General features: G+C 34.0%; 1 protein-coding gene across 4 annotated transcripts in view; it reads right to left on the minus strand.

Moving 5' to 3' along the window:
* Window positions 1-23,606, minus strand: part of LOC134706935 (probable methyltransferase-like protein 24) — a 130,969-nt gene that overhangs the window by 15,548 nt on the left and 91,815 nt on the right. The window contains exon 1 of one of the 4 annotated variants that reach the window (XM_063566311.1): window positions 12,073-12,310. The exons of the other annotated variants lie outside the window; for them this stretch is intronic. Within the exon in view, the coding sequence (XP_063422381.1) occupies window positions 12,073-12,091 (19 nt within the window). The 5' untranslated portion in view covers window positions 12,092-12,310. Of the gene's footprint in view, window positions 1-12,072; window positions 12,311-23,606 lie in introns of those variants that run through there. 4 annotated transcript variants of the gene reach the window in all.

Consider the following 23,606-nt stretch of genomic DNA (forward strand, 5'->3'; position numbering starts at 1 on the left):
TTATACATGATACAAGACAAACAAACACTGAAGTATAAAGTTCGTTCGTTTTAAATATTGTAGGCTTTAATGTGGAATACATGATTGAATATGGAAAATTGACTTTAATGTACAACAGTGCTAAATTAAAGCAATCGTGTCACTGTCTAGTTCCGATAGGTGGTATATGGTACATGAATAAATATGGTGCTTGAACTTGATGGCAAAATGTAGGTTGGATGATGTCACTAAGGTACCAACTAATGGATATTGAAACAATATGATACTACTAAAGGCTGTCAAAATTCGGAAGTAAAAATGCTATACACCAAATATTCATGTTACTAGTATAAATGTAAATTAAAGCAGAACCTCCAATGAACAAATATTACTGATTTGTGGGTTTCTTCTGTATAAATGATGAAATATTTATTTATTATCTAAAATATACTATAAAACTTTATTTAAAAATAGTTTACTATCGCCTATTCTATATATTGTTTTTAAATAGTATAAAAACATACAGGAACAAATTTACTGTCAAATTTTAGAAAGACACCTTACTATCACTAAACAAACAACCCAATAAATAACAAAAATAAAAAGTTGGCTAATGAGAATACCTTATTTCAAAAAGTTGGACAAATGAGAAGACACCGTTTGATCGCAACATTTTGCATTGAATTAGATCTAAAAAAATTTCAACGTGTATCTTTATTTTTGTTCTAAGAAAACATTTCGTACTCAGTGCAGAATCAGGAGGTCCTGGACGGTTTTAAGACTTTCTGGAAAATTATTACTTAAAATGTTTGTTTGCCTGTTAAATAAAATACATGTAAATTCATAGAGTGTCAGTGAGTTTTAATCTATAATTATACAAATGAGAGCCCAATTTTGGTAGTCCAGATTGAACGCATTGGGCAATCGTATAATAATATGCATTAAGGAACAGATGTATCCACTACATTATAATAACATTTTATGAACTTTCTTTCTTTAATAAATCATTTTAATACACTTTTAATGGCGCGTTTTACGTTTCCGCAAATTGGCATTACTTTTCCGAAAAAAAAAGATGACGTTTCCGGAAAAAAAAGTTTACGTTTCCGCAAATAAATATCTTACTTTTCTGGAAAAAAAGTAACTATTCCGCTAAAAATAAATTATTACTTTTCCGCAAATAATTATGTTGATCGAATGCCAATTCATAATAAAAAAAAAAAATCAAAATTTATTAAGTTAAATAAAGGTCATCAAAACATGCAAGTAAAATTCATCATTGAAATAAAAAAAACAACGTATGTTCAAAAGTCGGCACTAATTCGCTATATCTTGATATGAATAAGTCAGTTCTTGCAGAATATTTGTAGCCAAAATGTCGTTCAAAGTCCACAGTAGTACATTCACCGTTTACAAGTTTTGTATTTTGTTCAAGAAGGAAGTCCATCTTCTCCTTTTCATATTTCCGAACGGGTACTTTTACAGTTAGAGTTTACATCTTTATGTAAGATGTTGTTTGCAGTTTCAATAACTCATCGACACAGACAAACATGTTAGGATGGCTTGCGTCACTCTGCTCTTTCGGGTGGGCATGAAAAGACTCACACCATTCGTTGATCTCTTTTGGTCGGGGTCAGGAGGTGGTGCCCAAATGGTTTGTGGAAATCTCGAATTGCTATCTATATAAAACTCTAAGATGTAATCCGCAAACTTTATGCATCTACCGTCAGATGGAGAATCGGCTATTAATTTTACAAAGCATGCTTTAATCGTGTCAGTTGGCAAGGAAGAAAAGAAATGTGTTAACCATCTACCAAAATCCTTACCAGAGTCAACTAGTTATATCTTATATATTGAAGATATAAGATCAGAACCTTTTCTTTATTAAAAGAAAAAAAATAAAATATTTATCTTATATAATTGTAATCAAATATTTATAATTTACCAGGTAAATTTCCGGAAAAGTAATAAATACAAATTGCGGAAACGTATACTTTAAATTTGCCGAAACGTACTATTGTGACTTTGAAAAATTAGCGGAAATGCAATACGCCCTTTTAATGTCATACTATCTATAAATCAGTGTTTAAAAGTCACCAATATATGCTAATTAAGATTAAAAGTTCACATAACATTGTAATACTTAATCTTAAAGTAAAAAAAATCATTTATAAATACTGTTTAAACTAAGATTAAAATTGCATGTGTCATTGGGTCATTTCATGTGTTATTCAATCATTCGTGTTACTTATCTATGGATAAGAGCTACACTACCAAAAGCAAATTCACTAGAATTAATCGAAAAATTCTAGAAAAAACTACCTCCGAGTCTAGGCTTATACTCTCATCACCAACTTATGTAGCTGATGTAACAATCATATTCCTTTAAACGGAATACTTCCAATAGAAGCCCAACTTTATATTAGACTATTGAACAACACCTTTTGCGCAAGAAATCGAGTGGCGTTATGTTAAAAAAACTGAAACTATAAGGCTAAAAATTTGAAAAAAAAACGGAAAGAAGTGGGATTGGACTATTTGTTGGCTTCTAGGGAAAAGCAATTAGGTGAGCCACCGGGTATACTATATAGGTCTTGTAGAGGATAAACAGGGGCATCTTTTGCGCAAGGTATCGAGTGGCACTATATGTTAAAAAAAAATGAAAAAAGGGGCATTTTTTTCATAGCCTCTATAGAAAAATAATTAGGGGTGTCACGGGGTATAGCGTGGTGATAGATATACAGAGTTATTGTAGATATACAGAGTTGTGATTAAATTCTTAATTCGACGTCCAATTGTTTGATACTCAAATCCACGCCCAATGACAATGTGCCGTCATGTATTGCCAAAACGACGTCCGATTACCTTTATAGTATCTATAGTAGTCTTCTCTTACCAATGTCCAATATCAATGAATATCAATGAATAATAGAATACCAAATTGCTGCACTTACTCTTATACATGTAAATGCATCTTGATAAATGGCATGTGAACATACTTAAAAAGAACCCAACGACAAAGAAAACTAAACGAAATATATATATGGGGCAACACCCAGTCTTCAACAGTAGACAAAATAAAGAAGTATAAATGCCAACTGTTAGAATATTATAATTTGAACTAGCTCTGTAAGAAGTTTGTCAACAATTCATTTGTTTTACACCTGGAGTGAAAAATGTACAAAATAAATAGGTATTATGTTTTTATGTTCTGCTGTTACACCACTGTCTCAGATTACAGGAAGATTAAGCACTCACAAACATGTTTAACCCAGCCAAATATTGTATGTGCTTGTTTTGAGTGGTCTTAAAAGAAACTTTTATTACTTTTTTCCTGTTATGTCAACATTTATTGGGGGAAGTTGTATATTTATTACCCATATAACAGGCAGAGGTTTGACAATCATGCATGTCACCCGTAATTACATTTACATGTAAAAATTTCACTTTTTGGATCCAGATTTAAAAACAGAATGAAGAGGGTTTCTCCTGTTTCTTAGCAAGTAAGCAAACATTTAGTATTTCTGACAATGTACAAGTATTGTTTATTACCTACAATATAAATCTGGCTCTTTAAGGTTTAAGGTATTTAAACTCTGACTTATGTATTTAATTATTATGTATTTAATTATTTTGAAAGTAAAATGAAAAGTATGTCTTATCAATAACCATGATGAAATAATTGTTTTTCCATAATTGAATCGTGCATTATTTGTGTATTGGATTACTTGATTTTCATCTCTATTTTGTTTACTGACACATGACGAAATAGTTAAATTTAAATATTTTACAAAACCGTTGTCATTATCAAAAGATTAAAATCGACTGATTAAATGAATATGAGGGTTTTATTATTATCGGCGATGTCGAAATTAGCCGTCAGTAAAACCTAATACACAGTCAGTGAGCGTCAACACAGCTAACAAATGTGTTTATTAAGTATGTTTAAAGTATATGATGTATATTGTATCTAATCAGCCCTTCTGTATTTCACCTTTTTTTTTTTTTAATTTATTCAACAAATTTCGCTTGTCCAGGTGTCAATAACGGTGATGTCCCCACCATGAGTAGTTTGTTAATTGCGTGCCGTGTTCAGAATGTCACCCCTCCTCTAAAAAAGGACGTTATAAAAACTATTTTTCATATAAAATCTTGCAAACGATTGTCGTCCAATTATAACACTCTTTACATTGTTCTTTGGTATATTTAGAATCCGTAATAAACCTTAATTATCTGGAAAATGAGATAATGCGTTATCTGGCGGTATTTTTAAAATATAATCTGGCAAACGGTTCTCGTCCAATCAGAACACTCGTTACATTGTTCTTTGGTATATTTAAAACTAAATTATCTGGAAAATGGGATAATGAATTATCTGAAATTCAGATAATCAATTATCTGGAGATAAATTAGGATTATCTGAAAATCTTTCGGATAAACCTAGCTTTTCTTATTATTTTCAAATAAACCGGGATTTTCTCCAGATAATTATTTTTCTGTATTATCTGAGATAAACTAGGATTTTTTCGAATTTGAATTAAGCTGAGATAATCTTAGTTTATCTGAGATAAACCGGGATTATCTCAGATAAACCTAATTTATCTGAGATAATCTAAGATTAATTAATAAAAGTGGTTCAGGCGTGCCATACATGGAGCTCATATCATATGATTCTATGAGAACAAGAAAGGCGACAGCGTTGTTTCTTTTTATTCAAATGGAACAAGAAGAGCAGCTATTACGGTCTCATGATTTACTTTTACAATTAAAATATTATTTTTTGTCAATTTTTCATATCAAATAACATAATGAAAAATCATAAACACGCCTCGGACACCAACACTGCAGGTACACGTATATAGGGAAACCAACTTTTTCTTTATTATTCTGATTTTTTATGTATCGTCACACGAATGTTTACTCCATAACCATTTTGTTTCTAAATGTCATATTTTGCCGCATTTGTTGCTTTCCACACATCCTTCCTTTTGTCTATATAATTATGATATTCTTCTGGAAAGAGCTCTTTTTTAATAAAAGGGATCAAAGAAATCATTACCTTACCTTTACCTTTAAGATAGATCAGTAAACATGGGTATAAATATGGGTGATTATTCAGACTAGTGCACACATTTTACTACTGTCTTTAGAACCAGGTAAACAAAATGAGTAACCAATTTCCTGTGTATTATGCTATTTCAAGGAGAGAAAAAACAAGTCCATCTGCATGACCTTGACCTTTGGCCTTGAACGTAAAAAATGTCAGATAATTACAAGAAGAAACAATATACCAAATGTGGTTAAAATCTTTTGAAGCATATTGATTTTAGAGTGTCCACACTTTAAATGCATCGTAAGCTGTACACGTCTTTTAGACCTCGTATGGCCATCGCGCCATCATCGTAATCCATCGTGTAGCCTTCGTTATCCATTGTGTAGCCTTCGTGATCCATCGTGTAGGCTTCAGCTGAAATATGAAGCTTAAATACCCGTCTTCGGTTAACCTTCGTATGTCAATCTTTTGCTTTCGTATATAATTTCGGCACCATCGTATAGACTTCGTTATTTATCGTACTTGCTTCGGTCACTTTTTGGTATTTTAACGAGATCGGGACCAACTTCGTACGAACTTACAATTTTCGCATTCGGGTGTCCATCGTATATAAAAATCGGGACAGTGTGACGCGGGCATTAACTTTTACAAAAATATTCTCCTCTAAAACTACTGGGCCAAATTTAAACCAAACTTGGCAACAATCAGCATTGGGGTATCTAGTTTTAAAAAAATGTATCTGTTGACCCGGCCAACCTACCAAGATGGTCGCCATGGCTAAAAATAGAACATAGGAGTAAAATGCAGGTTTTGGCTTATAATTCAAAAACCCTAAGGTACTCTTCTTGTTCCCCTCTATCTATTTTTTACATACATGACATAGGAGATGATATAACAACTACACCAGAAAAGAACTCTGTGTAGATAACTGCTTAATATTTTGAAACCACACAAAAATTCTTCAAAAAAGACCTTTTAAAATGGCGTAGAAAGGTGGTCTATTGATTGGAAAATGTCATTCCATCCAAAGAAATTAATGTATATCAAGTAGCTCATAATATCCGTAATAGATTTTAACCTTCCGTCTTACATGCAAAAAAAACTTTACAGTAATAAAAGACCGTAACCTATAATGAGAAGTGAAGATGGAGAACAAGCTCAATTGGAACTAACATATTACTTTCAAGATAAATAAAGCATCACAACAACTAAATTTTGTAAGAAGAAATTTGTATCGATGACCTCCAGATATCAAACAGCATGCTTATATTGCCCTGATTAGATCACATCTAAATACAGCACTTAAGTTTGTGACCCTCGTTTGTAGAACGACACCAACAAGTTGGAATCGATTCCATACAGAGCGGCAATACTTGTAACCAACAACTACAATTACGAACCTGGTTTCATGACAACAATCTTACAATCTTTAGATTGGCCTACACTTGAAACAAGAAGAACAGTCAACAGCCGATTGGCCTACACTTGAAACAAGAAGAACAGTCAACAGCCGATTGGCCTACACTTGCAACAAGAAGAACAGTTAACAGCCGATTGGCCTACACTTGAAACAAAAAGAACAGTTAACAGTCGATTGGTCTACACTTGCAACAAGAAGAACAGTTAACAGCCGATTGGCCTACACTTGAAACAAAAAGAACAGTTAACAGTCGATTGGTCTACACTTGCAACAAGAAGAACAGTTAACAGCCGATTGGCCTACACTTGAAACAAAAAGAACAGTTAACAGTCGATTGGCCTACACTTGAAACAGGAAGAACAGTCAACAGCCGATTGGCCTACACATGAAACAAGAAGAACAGTTAACAGCCGATTGGCCTACACTTGAAACAAGAAGAAAAGTTAACAGCTTAATCCTATTTCCTAAGATACTATACCACCAAGTAGCCAATTCAACGATTTTATCAAGATAACATCCGAACAACTGTTACTCTTTCAATATCATACAACCACAGTGCAATACCTCTGAATATGAACACAGCTTTTATCCAAGAATAATACCAGACTTGAACCACCAACTTCAAGGAAACATCGTTACAAACTCAGACTTTGGCACCTCTAAGGTACATTCGTGTTCCTATTGCTTCCGCAAAACAAAGTCGTTAAGTGGTTATGTTTTTTTCTAAAAAATAATAATGAAAAAAATATCCTGTCAAGCAGAAAAACGAATATTTTCTGACTATAAAAAAAAATATCCCCCCCCCCCAAAAAAAAAGTGTAATGGTAGTTCCTTTCTCGACTATTGACTTACCCCCCCCCCCCCCCTCCCGGAAGTTAAATAGTTGCTCATAACATATCTTGACTGTATACCGTATTTCCTGATAAAAATACCATTAGAGACAACAACGGCGGTCTGCTAAATTCAAATCATGTGGAAGGGTTTTCAAATACGAAATTGAAAGACGGGTGATAGTGGCATCACTGACCGAGTGGTTTTAAAACTCATTCTTAGATATCCGGATTTTAATTTGAAACGAAAGATGCACGTTTCGTCTGCATAATACCTTAATGGGCTCTGCTCCAATCAATTGGAAAGGCAAATCGAATACAAATTGGAAGTCCAAAGATTCCGAATTATTTTTTGCTTAATACTGTAAAGGCCATCTATACCTCGAATACTTCGAATAGTTTAAAACTTATAACAGAAATCTGTATGATTACAAACGTTCGAAACGAAGGATTTCCTATCAATATACTTATATTAGATTTTCTAGACATTAAGATCATTCTGGAACATAATTCTAACGTTCCAGTAGGCTATGAACGTGTTACACACTTTTAGTCCATGATGTACACAATATTCGTTCAAGTAGTACACACATGTTTAGCTTACGAGAGGTGCACGTATACATGTATCTAAAGCTGAAACACTGAAGTAAATACTTAGACCACTATTTCACGTTCCATAGTTTACACTGTCTAAATCACTTATATTAATATTATGCAATGCATGAACTTGGAAAAAACTGAGTCAATGCTTAAGGGAAAAAATGCATTCAATGAATTTGAATTAAACATATTATCTAGAATCATTAATTTTGTTATTTACTATTGAAATAAATTATCACAAACAAATAAAACGACTTAAAAGTATACAGTGCATTTGTACAAAAAAACACGTACTACTAATAATTAATCTCGACCAAAATAGACATTACTCATGTGAAATGTTTTCTTTTTAGTTCATATAAATAGCCAATAGTTTCGTTTTTGGCACATTTAGTAGTCAGGCAAGAAAAAATAGTATGTTGTGTTTTCGAAGTATTAATCAAAAAACCAAAAAAAACAAAAAAAATATTTCCTACCATCACAAGTTTTCTAGAGTAAACCCTTACTTTCATGCTAATAGAACAACGCATAAAAAATATTTTTTCAATTTAAGAAGCTAGTATTTATCTTTTCAGTTAAGGTATAAAATTAAGTGTACAAACTATATGTCCAAACAAGGCCTACGTAATTCATCGTTTTGTTTTTTTAATTAGATCTTAAATGTTCATTCTTCATTAACGTGACGGCTGCGGAGCGGAAACACTTGTCTGAACAGTAGTATAATGTATAAATATAGTATTTCCATGATTTAATCACCACCATACATGTAACCACTTAATATCACTCGCATACATTTAGTAAGCTACACAATACAAACATGAATACATTTTTTAAATGAAAACATGTACAATAATTAAATTTTACCAACTAAAATAGTCAATTTCTAATATCAATTCTATCTACATGTACAATGGCTACCTTTTTGGGTCCCTTTATAACTTGCTGTTCGGTGTGAGCCTAGGCTCCATGTTGCAGACCTACCTTGACCTATAATGGTTTACTTTTAAAAGTTGTGACTTGGACGGAGAGTTGTCTCATAGGCACCCATACTACATCTTTCTTTATCTATTTAAAGCTATTTCATTATATTGTCTGAATTTGTATATGATCACTTGCATTATACTTTATATAAATCATCACTTAAGATATGTGTGTATGTGTCCCTTAAGATATGTACGTGTGTGTTCCTTAAGATATGTATGTTTCTGGTAATTAAAATATGTATGTTACTTTTACTTAAGCGTGTATGTGTGTGCTCCTTTAGATATGTATGTTACTGTTACTTAAGATATGTATGTGTGTGTTCCTTAAGATATGCATGTTTCTGGTACTTAAGACAAGTATGTAACTGTTATTTTAGATATGTATGTGTGTGTTCCTTAAGATATAGATATCGGAAGATGTGGTGTGAGTGCCAATGAGACAACTCTCCATCCAATTAACAATTTAAAAAGTAAACCATCATAGGTCAAAGTACGGCCTTCAATTAACACGGAGCCTTGGTATTGTTTCTGGTACTTAAGATATGTATGTAACTGTTACTTAAGATATGTATTTGTGTGTTCCTTAAGATATGTATGTTTCTGGTACCTAAGATATGAATGTTACTGTTACTGGATGTATATATGTGTGTGTTCCTTGAGATATGTATGTTTCTGGTACTTAAGATATGTATGTTACTGTTACTTAAGATATGTATGTGTGTGTTCCTTGAGATATGTATGTTTCTGGTACTTAAGATATATATGTTACTGTTACTTAAGATATGTATGTGTGTGTCCCTTAACATGTGTATGTTTCTGCTACCTAAGACATGTATATTTCTGGTACCTAAGATATGTATGTTACTGTTACTGAATGTATGTTTCTGGTACTTAAGATATGTATGTTACTGTTACTCAAGATATGTATGTGTGTTATTTAAGATATGTATGTTTCCGGTACCTAAGATATCGTATGTTACTGTTACTTAAAATATGTATGTGTGTGTTCCTTAAGATATGTATGTCTCTGGTACTTAAGATATGTATGTTACTGTTACTTAAGATATGTATGTGTGTGTTCCTTGAGATATGTATGTTTCTGGTACCTAAGATATGTATGTTACTGTTATTGTATTTTATTATACTTCACGTTAAAATGCCATATTTCGATTGGCTAATACGAGGGTGTCATTTTACTCTATCACATAGCTGAGAGGGTGACAATTTTTTTGAATGTTACCCTCTCGTCTAAACCAATCAAAAATCGACAATTTAAAGAACAATGGATTGAATTTACATCAAGTAGTTCAATACAATGCTTAAGTCAAAATAAAAAAAAAACATCTTGTTGTTTATGTCTAATACTCGTAACGTTGTTATGTACGTGACGTCATAGAAAATCCTTTTAAAAGACAAAAACGGTAGGACGTTCAGTATAATAAATTAAATAACACATAGCTGAGAGGGTGATAGAGCAGATTGGTACCCCTTGAAAAAGCATTGTCAACCTTGGCTTCGCCGCGGTTGACAATGTTTTCTCGGGGTACCAATCTGCTCTTTCACCCTCTCAGCTATGTGTTATTTATATATTATTATACTTCACGTTAAAATGCCATATTTTGATTGGCTAATACGAGGGTGTCATTTTACTCTATCACATAGCTGAGAGGGTGACAATTTTTTTGAATGTTACCCTCTCGTCTAAACCAATCAAAAATCGACAATTTAAAGGACAATGGATTGAATTTACATCAAGTAGATGAATACAATGCTAAAGTTTTACGTTCTGGATCAAATTTTATTATTTAACTGTCAAAATTTAAAAAAAAACATCTTGTTGTTTATTTCTAATACTCGTAACGTTGTTATGTACGTGACGTCATAGAAAATCCTTTTGATATAAAATTAATCTGTAAAAGACAAAAATGGTAGGACGTTCAGTATAATAAATTAAATAACACATAGCTGAGAGGGTGATAAAGCAGATTGGTACCCCGAGAAAACATTGTCAACCGCGGCGACGTTAAAATGCCATCTTTTGATTGGCTAAGACGAGGGTGTCAATTTACTCTATCACATGGCTGAGCGGGTGACATTTTTTTTTAATGTTACCCTCTCGTCTAGACCAATCAGAAATCGATAAATCAAAGAACAATGAATTGAATTTACAGCAAAGAATAAAATACAATGCTTAAGTTCTACGTTTTAGCTCAGATTTTATTATCGACTATTAAAATAAATAAAATAAAACATGAAAACATCTTCCTTGACTTTTGTTGTTTTTTTCTAATGCCCGTAACGTTGTTATGAACGTGACGTCATAGAAAACACTTTTAAAATAAAAGTAATCTGTAAAAGCCAATAATGATAGGACATTCAGTATAATAAATTAAATAACACATAGCTGAGAGGGTGATAGAGCAGATTGGAACCCCTCGAAAAGGCATTGTCAACCTTGGCTTCGCCGCGGTTGACAATGTTTTCTCGGGGTACCAATCTGCTCTATCACCCTCTCAGCTATGTGTTATTTATATAGTATTGTATTGGGCTACCATAAGTGAATCCATAAGGTAAATAAATAAGCCAAACAACAAGGGGCGCATGAATATTTCGTTACCTAAAACATCCTCCTATACCTACTCCCAGGAAATTTAGTGATTGTCCTCTAACCCCGGTATTGGATCTCAGTTTACCCCCCAAGGGATGTATAAGGTGTATACATGGGTTTTGTTTATAAGAAATATCTGACAGCTTTTGGGCTGTTGCATGAGCATAATATTGGTGTTTAGTGCCAGTTCTTAACCATTTAAATCATAACTACATGTTTTACTAGGTATTCAGTGGATCAAAACAATAACAAAAATGACTAAACATGTTCTGTTCTGAACTATTACTTGGTGTCCAACGTGGGGATAATGAGCATCTGATAATTTTTACCAATTTTGGAAAGGAATGAAGTTTACTGACCTTTACGTATATAATTATCATACGATTTACGTTAGTTAGTGTGGGTCCTTCAACACATTACTTCATTATTTATATGTAGTATCCATCAAAATAGTAGTAAGCAACATCACCACTCATAACAAACTGACCTAATTATTGTAGTAAATTAGTGCTATATATGTACACATATATTATGTTGTATAAAACAAATAAAAAAAACAGACAGCGTTTATGATAATAAAGAATACATGTTAGACTTACCGTTACAAGAACCGGCCATTGTAGATTTTACGTGTCACCGTACATAATGTTATCTTATCATTAATAAATACGTTCCTGTGTTGCGACTACAAACAGTCATGTTTAAATATTACAGTATTTTATCAAAATAAGAAATCAATTTATGATTTCTTTTCACGTCTAGTACTTGTGTACAAGATCGCGATAATGTCACAGTAAGCTTGGGTAGGAGGAAAGTAAATGTTATACTTATCCCTGGCTGGCCTCAAATAACTATGACTATTTTTAGTTTTGTTGTTTTTGCATTAAGGGTTATTTTATCGCATGTCTTTTTTAAATGACATCAAATTAAATGACCATCCATCTTAAACCTAAATTATTTTTTAATTTTTTATACTCTTATCTATTTTGTAGTCTGTGCCTGTATCCATAAGAAAAGAAGACAGTCATGGGATAGTCAGACGCATTACTCTATACTCGACACGAAATTAACAAATGTTATGTTACACGAAATTAAGAAATGGCATACTACACGTAACTACGATATCTAAGTCTGAAAGATGAAAACAACTGACCAAAGACTTTATTTCTAAGAATGGGTGACAGTCACAAAAGCCAAAGCGTCAATATTCCTATGCGAAAGAATGGCAAATTATTTGCGAGTTCCTATGAATCAAAGGAAATTAATTCCTTCGCATATAAGTCATATACGTGGATAACAATCTGAGAATAGAAAACATTCCGATGCCAAAGCCTATATATTTCTAAGAACATTAGAAAGATACAATCTAATACCTCAGTTCTGTATTTATAAGAATACAAGACTGTCACAAGTTTTATTAAGCCTGTATTGATAAAACAGAAGACATTCATACGCTTACTGACTTGAAGCCTCTATTCATAAGGACGGAAAAGATCCAAACGCATATGTCTATAATCATAAGAATGGAAGACAATCAGAAGCCTACATGTATGTCTATATTCAACAGAATGGAAGACAATCACAAGCCTACATGTATGTTTATATTCAACAGAGTGGAAGACAATCACAAGCCTACATGTATGTCTATATTCAACAGAATGGAAGACAATCACAAGCCTAAGTGTATGTCCTTATTCAACTGAATTGAAGATAATCACAAGCCTACGTGTATGTCTATATTCATCAGAATGGAAGACAATTACAAGCCTACATGTATGTCTATATTCAACAGAATGGAAGACAATCACATGCCTACATGTATGTCTATATTCAACAGAATGGAAGACAATCACAAGCCTACATGTATGTCTATATTCAACAGAATGGAAGACAATCACAAGCCTACGTGTATGTCCTTATTCAACAGAATGGAAGACAATCACAAGCCTACATGCATGTCTATATTCAACAGAATGGAGGACAATCACAAGCCTACGTGTATGTCCTTATTCAACAGAACGGAAGTTAATCACAAGCCTACATGTATGTCTATATTCAACAGAATGGAGGACAATCACAAGCCTACGTGTATGTCCTTATTCAATCGGAATGGAAGACAATCACAAGACTTCATGTATGTCTATATTCAACAGAATGGAAGACAATCACAAGCCTACGTGTATGTCTATATTCAACAGAATGGAAGACAATCACAAGACTTCATGTATGTCTATATTCAACAGAATGGAAGACAATCACAAGACTTCATGTATGTCTATATTCAACAGAATGGAAGACAATCACAAGACTTCATGTATGTCTATATTCAACAGAATGGAAGCCAATCACAAGCCTACGTGTATGTCCTTATTCAACGGAATGGAAGACAATCACATGCCTACGTGTATGTCCTTATTCAACAGAATGGTAGACAATCACAAGCCTACATGTATGTTTATATTTAACAGAATGGAAGACAATCACAAGCCTACATGTATGTCTATATTCAACAGAATGGAAGACAATCACAAGCCTACATGTATGTCTATATTCAACAAAATGAAAGACAATTACAAGCCTACATGTGTGTCTATATTCAACAGAATGGAAGACAATCACAAGCCTACGTGTATGTCTATATTCAACAGAATGGAAGACAATCACAAGCCTACATGTATGTCTATATTCAACAGAATGGAAGACAATCACAAGCCTACGTGTATGTTTATATTCAACAGAATGGAAGACAATCACAAGCCTACATGTATGTCTATATTCAACAGAATGGAAGACACTCACAAGCCTACGTGTATGTCCTTATTCAACAGAATGGAAGACAATCACAAGACTTCATGTATGTCTATATTCAACAGAATTGAAGACAATCACAAGCCTACATGTATGTCCTTATTCAACGGAATGGAAGACAATCACATGCCTACGTGTATGTCTATATTCAACAGAATGGTAGACAATCACAAGCCTACATGTATGTTTATATTTAACAGAATGGAAGACAATCACAAGCCTACATGTATGTCTATATTCAACAGAATGGAAGACAATCACAAGCCTACATGTATGTCTATATTCAACAGAATGAAAGTCAATCACAAGCATACATGTATGTCTATATTCAACAAAATGGAAGACAATGACAAGCCTACATGTATGTCTATATTCAACAGAATGGAAGACAATCACAAGCCTACATGTATGTTTATATTTAACAGAATGGAAGACAATCACAAGCCTACATGTATGTTTATATTTAACAGAATGGAAGACAATCACAAGCCTACATGTATGTTTATATTCAACAGAATGGAAGACAATCACAAGCCTACATGTATGTCTATATTCAACAGAATGGAAGACAATCACAAGCCTACGTGTATGTCTATATTCAACAGAATGGAAGACAATCACAAGACTTCATGTATGTCTATATTCAACAGAATGGAAGCCAATCACAAGCCTACGTGTATGTTTATATTTAACAGAATTGAAGACAATCACAAGCCTACATGTATGTCTATATTCAACAGAATGGAAGACAATGACAAGCCTACATGTATGTCTATATTCAACGGAATGGAAGACAATCACAAGCCTACATGTATGTCTATATTCAACAGAATGGAAGACAATCACAAGCCTACATGTATGTCTATATTCAACAGAATGGAAGACAATCACAAGCCTATGTGTATGCCCTTATTCAACTGAATGGAAGATAATCACAAGCCTACGTGTATGTCTATATTCAACAGAATGGAAGACAATCACAAGACTTCATGTATGTCTATATTCAACAGAATGGAAGACAATCACATGCCTACATGTATGTCTATATTCAACAGAATGGAAGACAATCACAAGCCTACATGTATGTCTATATTCAACAGAATGGAAGACAATCACAAGCCTACGTGTATGTCCTTATTCAACAGAATGGAAGACAATCACAAGCCTACATGCATGTCTATATTCAACAGAATGGAGGACAATCACAAGCCTACGTGTATGTCCTTATTCAACAGAATGGAAGTTAATCACAAGCCTACATGTATGTCTATATTCAACAGAATGGAAGACAATCACAAGCCTACGTGTATGTCCTTATTCAATCGGAATGGAAGACAATCACAAGACTTCATGTATGTCTATATTCAACAGAATGGAAGACAATCACAAGCCTACGTGTATGTCTATATTCAACAGAATGGAAGACAATCACAAGACTTCATGTATGTCTATATTCAACAGAATGGAAGACAATCACAAGACTTCATGTATGTCTATATTCAACAGAATGGAAGACAATCACAAGACTTCATGTATGTCTATATTCAACAGAATGGAAGACAATCACAAGCCTACATGTATGTTTATATTTAACAGAATGGAAGACAATCACAAGCCTACATGTATGTCTATATTCAACAGAATGGAAGACAATCACAAGCCTACATGTATGTCTATATTCAACAAAATGAAAGACAATTACAAGCCTACATGTGTGTCTATATTCAACAGAATGGAAGACAATCACAAGCCTACGTGTATGTCTATATTCAACAGAATGGAAGACAATCACAAGCCTACATGTATGTCTATATTCAACAGAATGGAAGACAATCACAAGCCTACGTGTATGTTTATATTCAACAGAATGGAAGACAATCACAAGCCTACATGTATGTCTATATTCAACAGAATGGAAGACACTCACAAGCCTACGTGTATGTCCTTATTCAACAGAATGGAAGACAATCACAAGACTTCATGTATGTCTATATTCAACAGAATTGAAGACAATCACAAGCCTACATGTATGTCCTTATTCAACGGAATGGAAGACAATCACATGCCTACGTGTATGTCTATATTCAACAGAATGGTAGACAATCACAAGCCTACATGTATGTTTATATTTAACAGAATGGAAGACAATCACAAGCCTACATGTATGTCTATATTCAACAGAATGGAAGACAATCACAAGCCTACATGTCTGTCTATATTCAACAGAATGAAAGACAATCACAAGCATACATGTATGTCTATATTCAACAAAATGGAAGACAATGACAAGCCTACATGTATGTCTATATTCAACAGAATGGAAGACAATCACAAGCCTACATGTATGTTTATATTTAACAGAATGGAAGACAATCACAAGCCTACATGTATGTTTATATTTAACAGAATGGAAGACAATCACAAGCCTACATGTATGTTTATATTCAACAGAATGGAAGACAATCACAAGCCTACATGTATGTCTATATTCAACAGAATGGAAGACAATCACAAGCCTACGTGTATGTCTATATTCAACAGAATGGAAGACAATCACAAGACTTCATGTATGTCTATATTCAACAGAATGGAAGCCAATCACAAGCCTACGTGTATGTTTATATTTAACAGAATTGAAGACAATCACAAGCCTACATGTATGTCTATATTCAACAGAATGGAAGACAATGACAAGCCTACATGTATGTCTATATTCAACGGAATGGAAGACAATCACAAGCCTACATGTATGTCTATATTCAACAGAATGGAAGACAATCACAAGCCTACATGTATGTCTATATTCAACAGAATGGAAGACAATCACAAGCCTAAGTGTATGCCCTTATTCAACTGAATGGAAGATAATCACAAGCCTACGTGTATGTCTATATTCAACAGAATGGAAGACAATCACAAGCCTACAGGTATGTCTATATTCAACAGAATGGAAGACAATCACATGCCTACATGTATGTCTATATTCAACAGAATGGAAGACAATCACAAGCCTACATGTATGTCTATATTCAACAGAATGGAAGACAATCACAAGCCTACGTGTATGTCCTTATTCAACAGAATGGAAGACAATCACAAGCCTACATGCATGTCTATATTCAACAGAATGGAGGACAATCACAAGCCTACGTGTATGTCCTTATTCAACAGAATGGAAGTTAATCACAAGCCTACATGTATGTCTATATTCAACAGAATGGAAGACAATCACAAGCCTACGTGTATGTCCTTATTCAATCGGAATGGAAGACAATCACAATACTTCATGTATGTCTATATTCAACAGAATGGAAGACAATCACAAGCCTACGTGTATGTCTATATTCAACAGAATGGAAGACAATCACAAGACTTCATGTATATCTATATTCAACAGAATGGAAGACAATCACAAGACTTCATGTATGTCTATATTCAACAGAATGGAAGACAATCACAAGACTTCATGTATGTCTATATTCAACAGAATGGAAGCCAATCACAAGCCTACGTGTATGTCCTTATTCAACGGAATAGAAGACAATCACATGCCTACGTGTATGTCTATATTCAACAGAATGGTAGACAATCACAAGCCTACATGTATGTTTATATTTAACAGAATGGAAGACAATCACAAGCCTACATGTATGTCTATATTCAACAGAATGGAAGACAATCACAAGCCTACGTGTATGTCTATATTCAACAGAATGGAAGACAATCACAAGCCTACATGTATGTCTATATTCAACAGAATGGAAGACAATCACAAGCCTACGTGTATGTTTATATTCAACAGAATGGAAGACAATCACAAGCCTACATGTATGTCTATATTCAACAGAATGGAAGACACTCACAAGCCTACGTGTATGTCCTTATTCAACAGAATGGAAGACAATCACAAGACTTCATGTGTGTCTATATTCAACAGAATTGAAGACAATCACAAGCCTACATGTATGTCCTTATTCAACGGAATGGAAGACAATCACATGCCTACGTGTATGTCTATATTCAACAGAATGGTAGACAATCACAAGCCTACATGTATGTTTATATTTAACAGAATGGAAGACAATCACAAGCCTACATGTATGTCTATATACAACAGAATGGAAGACAATCACAAGCCTACATGTATGTCTATATTCAACAGAATGAAAGACAATCACAAGCATACATGTATGTCTATATTCAACAAAATGGAAGACAATGACAAGCCTACATGTATGTCTATATTCAACAGAATGGAAGACAATCACAAGCCTACATGTATGTTTATATTTAACAGAATGGAAGACAATCACAAGCCTACATGTATGTTTATATTTAACAGAATGGAAGACAATCACAAGCCTACATGTATGTTTATATTCAACAGAATGGAAGACAATCACAAGCCTACATGTATGTCTTTATTCAACAGAATGGAAGACAATCACAAGCCTACGTGTATGTCTATATTCAACAGAATGGAAGACAATCACAAGACTTCATGTATGTCTATATTCAACAGAATGGAAGCCAATCACAAGCCTACGTGTATGTTTATATTTAACAGAATTGAAGACAATCACAAGCCTACATGTATGTCTATATTCAACAGAATGGAAGACAATGACAAGCCTACATGTATGTCTATATTCAACGGAATGGAAGACAATCACAAGCCTACATGTATGTCTATATTCAACAGAATGGAAGACAATCACAAGCCTACATGTATGTCTATATTCAACAGAATGGAAGACAATCACAAGCCTAAGTGTATGCCCTTATTCAACTGAATGGAAGATAATCACAAGCCTACGTGTATGTCTATATTCAACAGAATGGAAGACAATCACAAGCCTACATGTATGTCTATATTCAACAGAATGGAAGACAATCACATGCCTACATGTATGTCTATATTCAACAGAATGGAAGACAATCACAAGCCTACATGTATGTCTATATTCAACAGAATGGAAGACAATCACAAGCCTACGTGTATGTCCTTATTCAACAGAATGGAAGACAATCACAAGCCTATATGCATGTCTATATTCAACAGAATGGAGGACAATCACAAGCCTACGTTTATGTCCTTATTCAACAGAATGGAAGTTAATCACAAGCCTACATGTATGTCTATATTCAACAGAATGGAAGACAATCACAAGCCTACGTGTATGTCCTTATTCAATCGGAATGGAAGACAATCACAAGACTTCATGTATGTCTATATTCAACAGAATGGAAGACAATCACAAGCCTACATGTATGTCTATATTCAACAGAATGGAAGAAAATCACAAGACTTCATGTATATCTATATTCAACAGAATGGAAGACAATCACAAGACTTCATGTATGTCTATATTCAACAGAATGGAAGACAATCACAAGACTTCATGTATGTCTATATTCAACAGAATGGAAGCCAATCACAAGCCTACGTGTATCTCCTTATTCAACGGAATAGAAGACAATCACATGCCTACGTGTATGTCTATATTCAACAGAATGGTAGACAATCACAAGCCTACATGTATGTTTATATTTAACAGAATGGAAGACAATCACAAGCCTACATGTATGTCTATATTCAACAGAATGGAAGACAATCACAAGCCTACGTGTATGTCTATATTCAACAGAATGGAAGACAATCACAAGCCTACATGTATGTCTATATTCAACAGAATGGAAGACAATCACAAGCCTACGTGTATGTCTATATTCAACAGAATGGAAGACAATCACATGCCTACATGTATGTCTATATTCAACAGAATGGAAGACAATCACAAGCCTACATGTATGTCTATATTCAACAGAATGGAAGACAATCACAAGCCTACGTGTATGTCCTTATTCAACAGAATGGAAGACAATCACAAGCCTACATGCATGTCTATATTCAACAGAATGGAGGACAATCACAAGCCTACGTGTATGTCCTTATTCAACAGAATGGAAGTTAATCACAAGCCTACATGTATGTCTATATTCAACAGAATGGAAGACAATCACAAGCCTACGTGTATGTCCTTATTCAATCGGAATGGAAGACAATCACAAGACTTCATGTATGTCTATATTCAACAGAATGGAAGACAATCACAAGCCTACGTGTATGTCTATATTCAACAGAATGGAAGGCAATCACAAGACTTCATGTATGTCTATATTCAACAGAATGGAAGACAATCACAAGACTTCATGTATGTCTATATTCAACAGAATGGAAGACAACCACAAGACTTCATGTATGTCTATATTCAACAGAATGGAAGCCAATCATAAGCCTACGTGTATGTCCTTATTCAACGGAATGGAAGACAATCACATGCCTACGTGTATGTCTATATTCAACAGAATGGTAGACAATCACAAGCCTACATGTATGTTTATATTTAACAGAATGGAAGACAATCACAAGCCTACATGTATGTCTATATTCAACAGAATGGAAGACAATCACAAGCCTACATGTATGTCTATATTCAACAAAATGAAAGACAATTACAAGCCTACATGTGTGTCTATATTCAACAGAATGGAAGACAATCACAAGCCTACGATTATGTCTATATTCAACAGAATGGAAGACAATCACAAGCATACATGTATGTCTATATTCAACAAAATGGAAGACAATGACAAGCCTACATGTATGTCTATATTCAACAGAATGGAAGACAATCACAAGCCTACATGTATGTTTATATTTAACAGAATGGAAGACAATCACAAGCCTACATGTATGTTTATATTTAACAGAATGGAAGACAATCACAAGCCTACATGTATGTTTATATTCAACAGAATGGAAGACAATCACAAGCCTACATGTATGTCTATATTCAACAGAATGGAAGACAATCACAAGCCTACGTGTATGTCTATATTCAACAGAATGGAAGACAATCACAAGACTTCATGTATGTCTATATTCAACAGAATGGAAGCCAATCACAAGCCTACGTGTATGTTTATATTTAACAGAATTGAAGACAATCACAAGCCTACATGTTTGTCTATATTCAACAGAATGGAAGACAATGACAAGCCTACATGTATGTCTATATTCAACGGAATGGAAGACAATCACAAGCCTACATGTATGTCTATATTCAACAGAATGGAAGACAATCACAAGCCTACATGTATGTCTATATTCAACAGAATGGAGGACAATCACAAGCCTAAGTGTATGCCCTTATTCAACTGAATGGAAGATAATCACAAGCCTACGTGTATGTCTATATTCAACAGAATGGAAGACAATCACAAGCCTACATGTATGTCTATATTCAACAGAATGGAAGACAATCACATGCCTACATGTATGTCTATATTCAACAGAATGGAAGACAATCACAAGCCTACATGTATGTCTATATTCAACAGAATGGAAGACAATCACAAGCCTACGTGAATGTCCTTATTCAACAGAATGGAAGACAATCACAAGCCTACATGCATGTCTATATTCAACAGAATGGAGGACAATCACAAGCCTACGTGTATGTCCTTATTCAACAGAATGGAAGTTAATCACAAGCCTACATGTATGTCTATATTCAACAGAATGGAAGACAATCACAAGCCTACGTGTATGTCCTTATTCAATCGGAATGGAAGACAATCACAAGACTTCATGTATGTCTATATTCAACAGAATGGAAGACAATCACAAGCCTACGTGTATGTCTATATTCAACAGAATGGAAGAAAATCACAAGACTTCATGTATATCTATATTCAACAGAATGGAAGACAATCACAAGACTTCATGTATGTCTATATTCAACAGAATGGAAGACAATCACAAGACTTCATGTATGTCTATATTCAACAGAATGGAAGCCAATCACAAGCCTACGTGTATGTCCTTATTCAACGGAATAGAAGACAATCACATGCCTACGTGTATGTCTATATTCAACAGAATGGTAGACAATCACAAGCCTACATGTATGTTTATATTTAACAGAATGGAAGACAATCACAAGCCTACATGTATGTCTATATTCAACAGAATGGAAGACAATCACAAGCCTACGTGTATGTCTATATTCAACAGAATGGAAGACAATCACAAGCCTACATGTATGTCTATATTCAACAGAATGGAAGACAATCACAAGCCTACGTGTATGTCTATATTCAACAGAATGGAAGACAATCACATGCCTACATGTATGTCTATATTCAACAGAATGGAAGACAATCACAAGCCTACATGTATGTCTATATTCAACAGAATGGAAGACAATCACAAGCCTACGTGTATGTCCTTATTCAACAGAATGGAAGACAATCACAAGCCTACATGCATGTCTATATTCAACAGAATGGAGGACAATCACAAGCCTACGTGTATGTCCTTATTCAACAGAATGGAAGTTAATCACAAGCCTACATGTATGTCTATATTCAACAGAATGGAAGACAATCACAAGCCTACGTGTATGTCCTTATTCAATCGGAATGGAAGACAATCACAAGACTTCATGTATGTCTATATTCAACAGAATGGAAGACAATCACAAGCCTACGTGTATGTCTATATTCAACAGAATGGAAGGCAATCACAAGACTTCATGTATGTCTATATTCAACAGAATGGAAGACAATCACAAGACTTCATGTATGTCTATATTCAACAGAATGGAAGACAGCCACAAGACTTCATGTATGTCTATATTCAACAGAATGGAAGCCAATCACAAGCCTACGTGTATGTCCTTATTCAACGGAATGGAAGACAATCACATGCCTACGTGTATGTCTATATTCAACAGAATGGTAGACAATCACAAGCCTACATGTATGTTTATATTTAACAGAATGGAAGACAATCACAAGCCTACATGTATGTCTATATTCAACAAAATGGAAGACAATCACAAGCCTACATGTATGTCTATATTCAACAAAATGAAAGACAATTACAAGCCTACATGTGTGTCTATATTCAACAGAATGGAAGACAATCACAAGCCTACGATTATGTCTATATTCAACAGAATGGAAGACAATCACAAGCCTACATGTATGTCTATATTCAACAGAATGGAAGACAATCACAAGCCTACGTGTATGTTTATATTCAACAGAATGGAGGACAATCACAAGCCTACATGTATGTCTATATTCAACAGAATGGAAGACACTCACAAGCCTACGTGTATGTCCTTATTCAACAGAATGGAAGACAATCACAAGACTTCATGTATGTCTATATTCAACAGAATTGAAGACAATCACAAGCCTACATGTATGTCCTTATTCAACGGAATGGAAGACAATCACATGCCTACGTGTA

The sequence above is a fragment of the Mytilus trossulus genome, chromosome 2 (assembly GCF_036588685.1).
Source record: "Mytilus trossulus isolate FHL-02 chromosome 2, PNRI_Mtr1.1.1.hap1, whole genome shotgun sequence".
Taxonomy (NCBI): Eukaryota; Metazoa; Mollusca; class Bivalvia; order Mytilida; family Mytilidae; genus Mytilus; species Mytilus trossulus.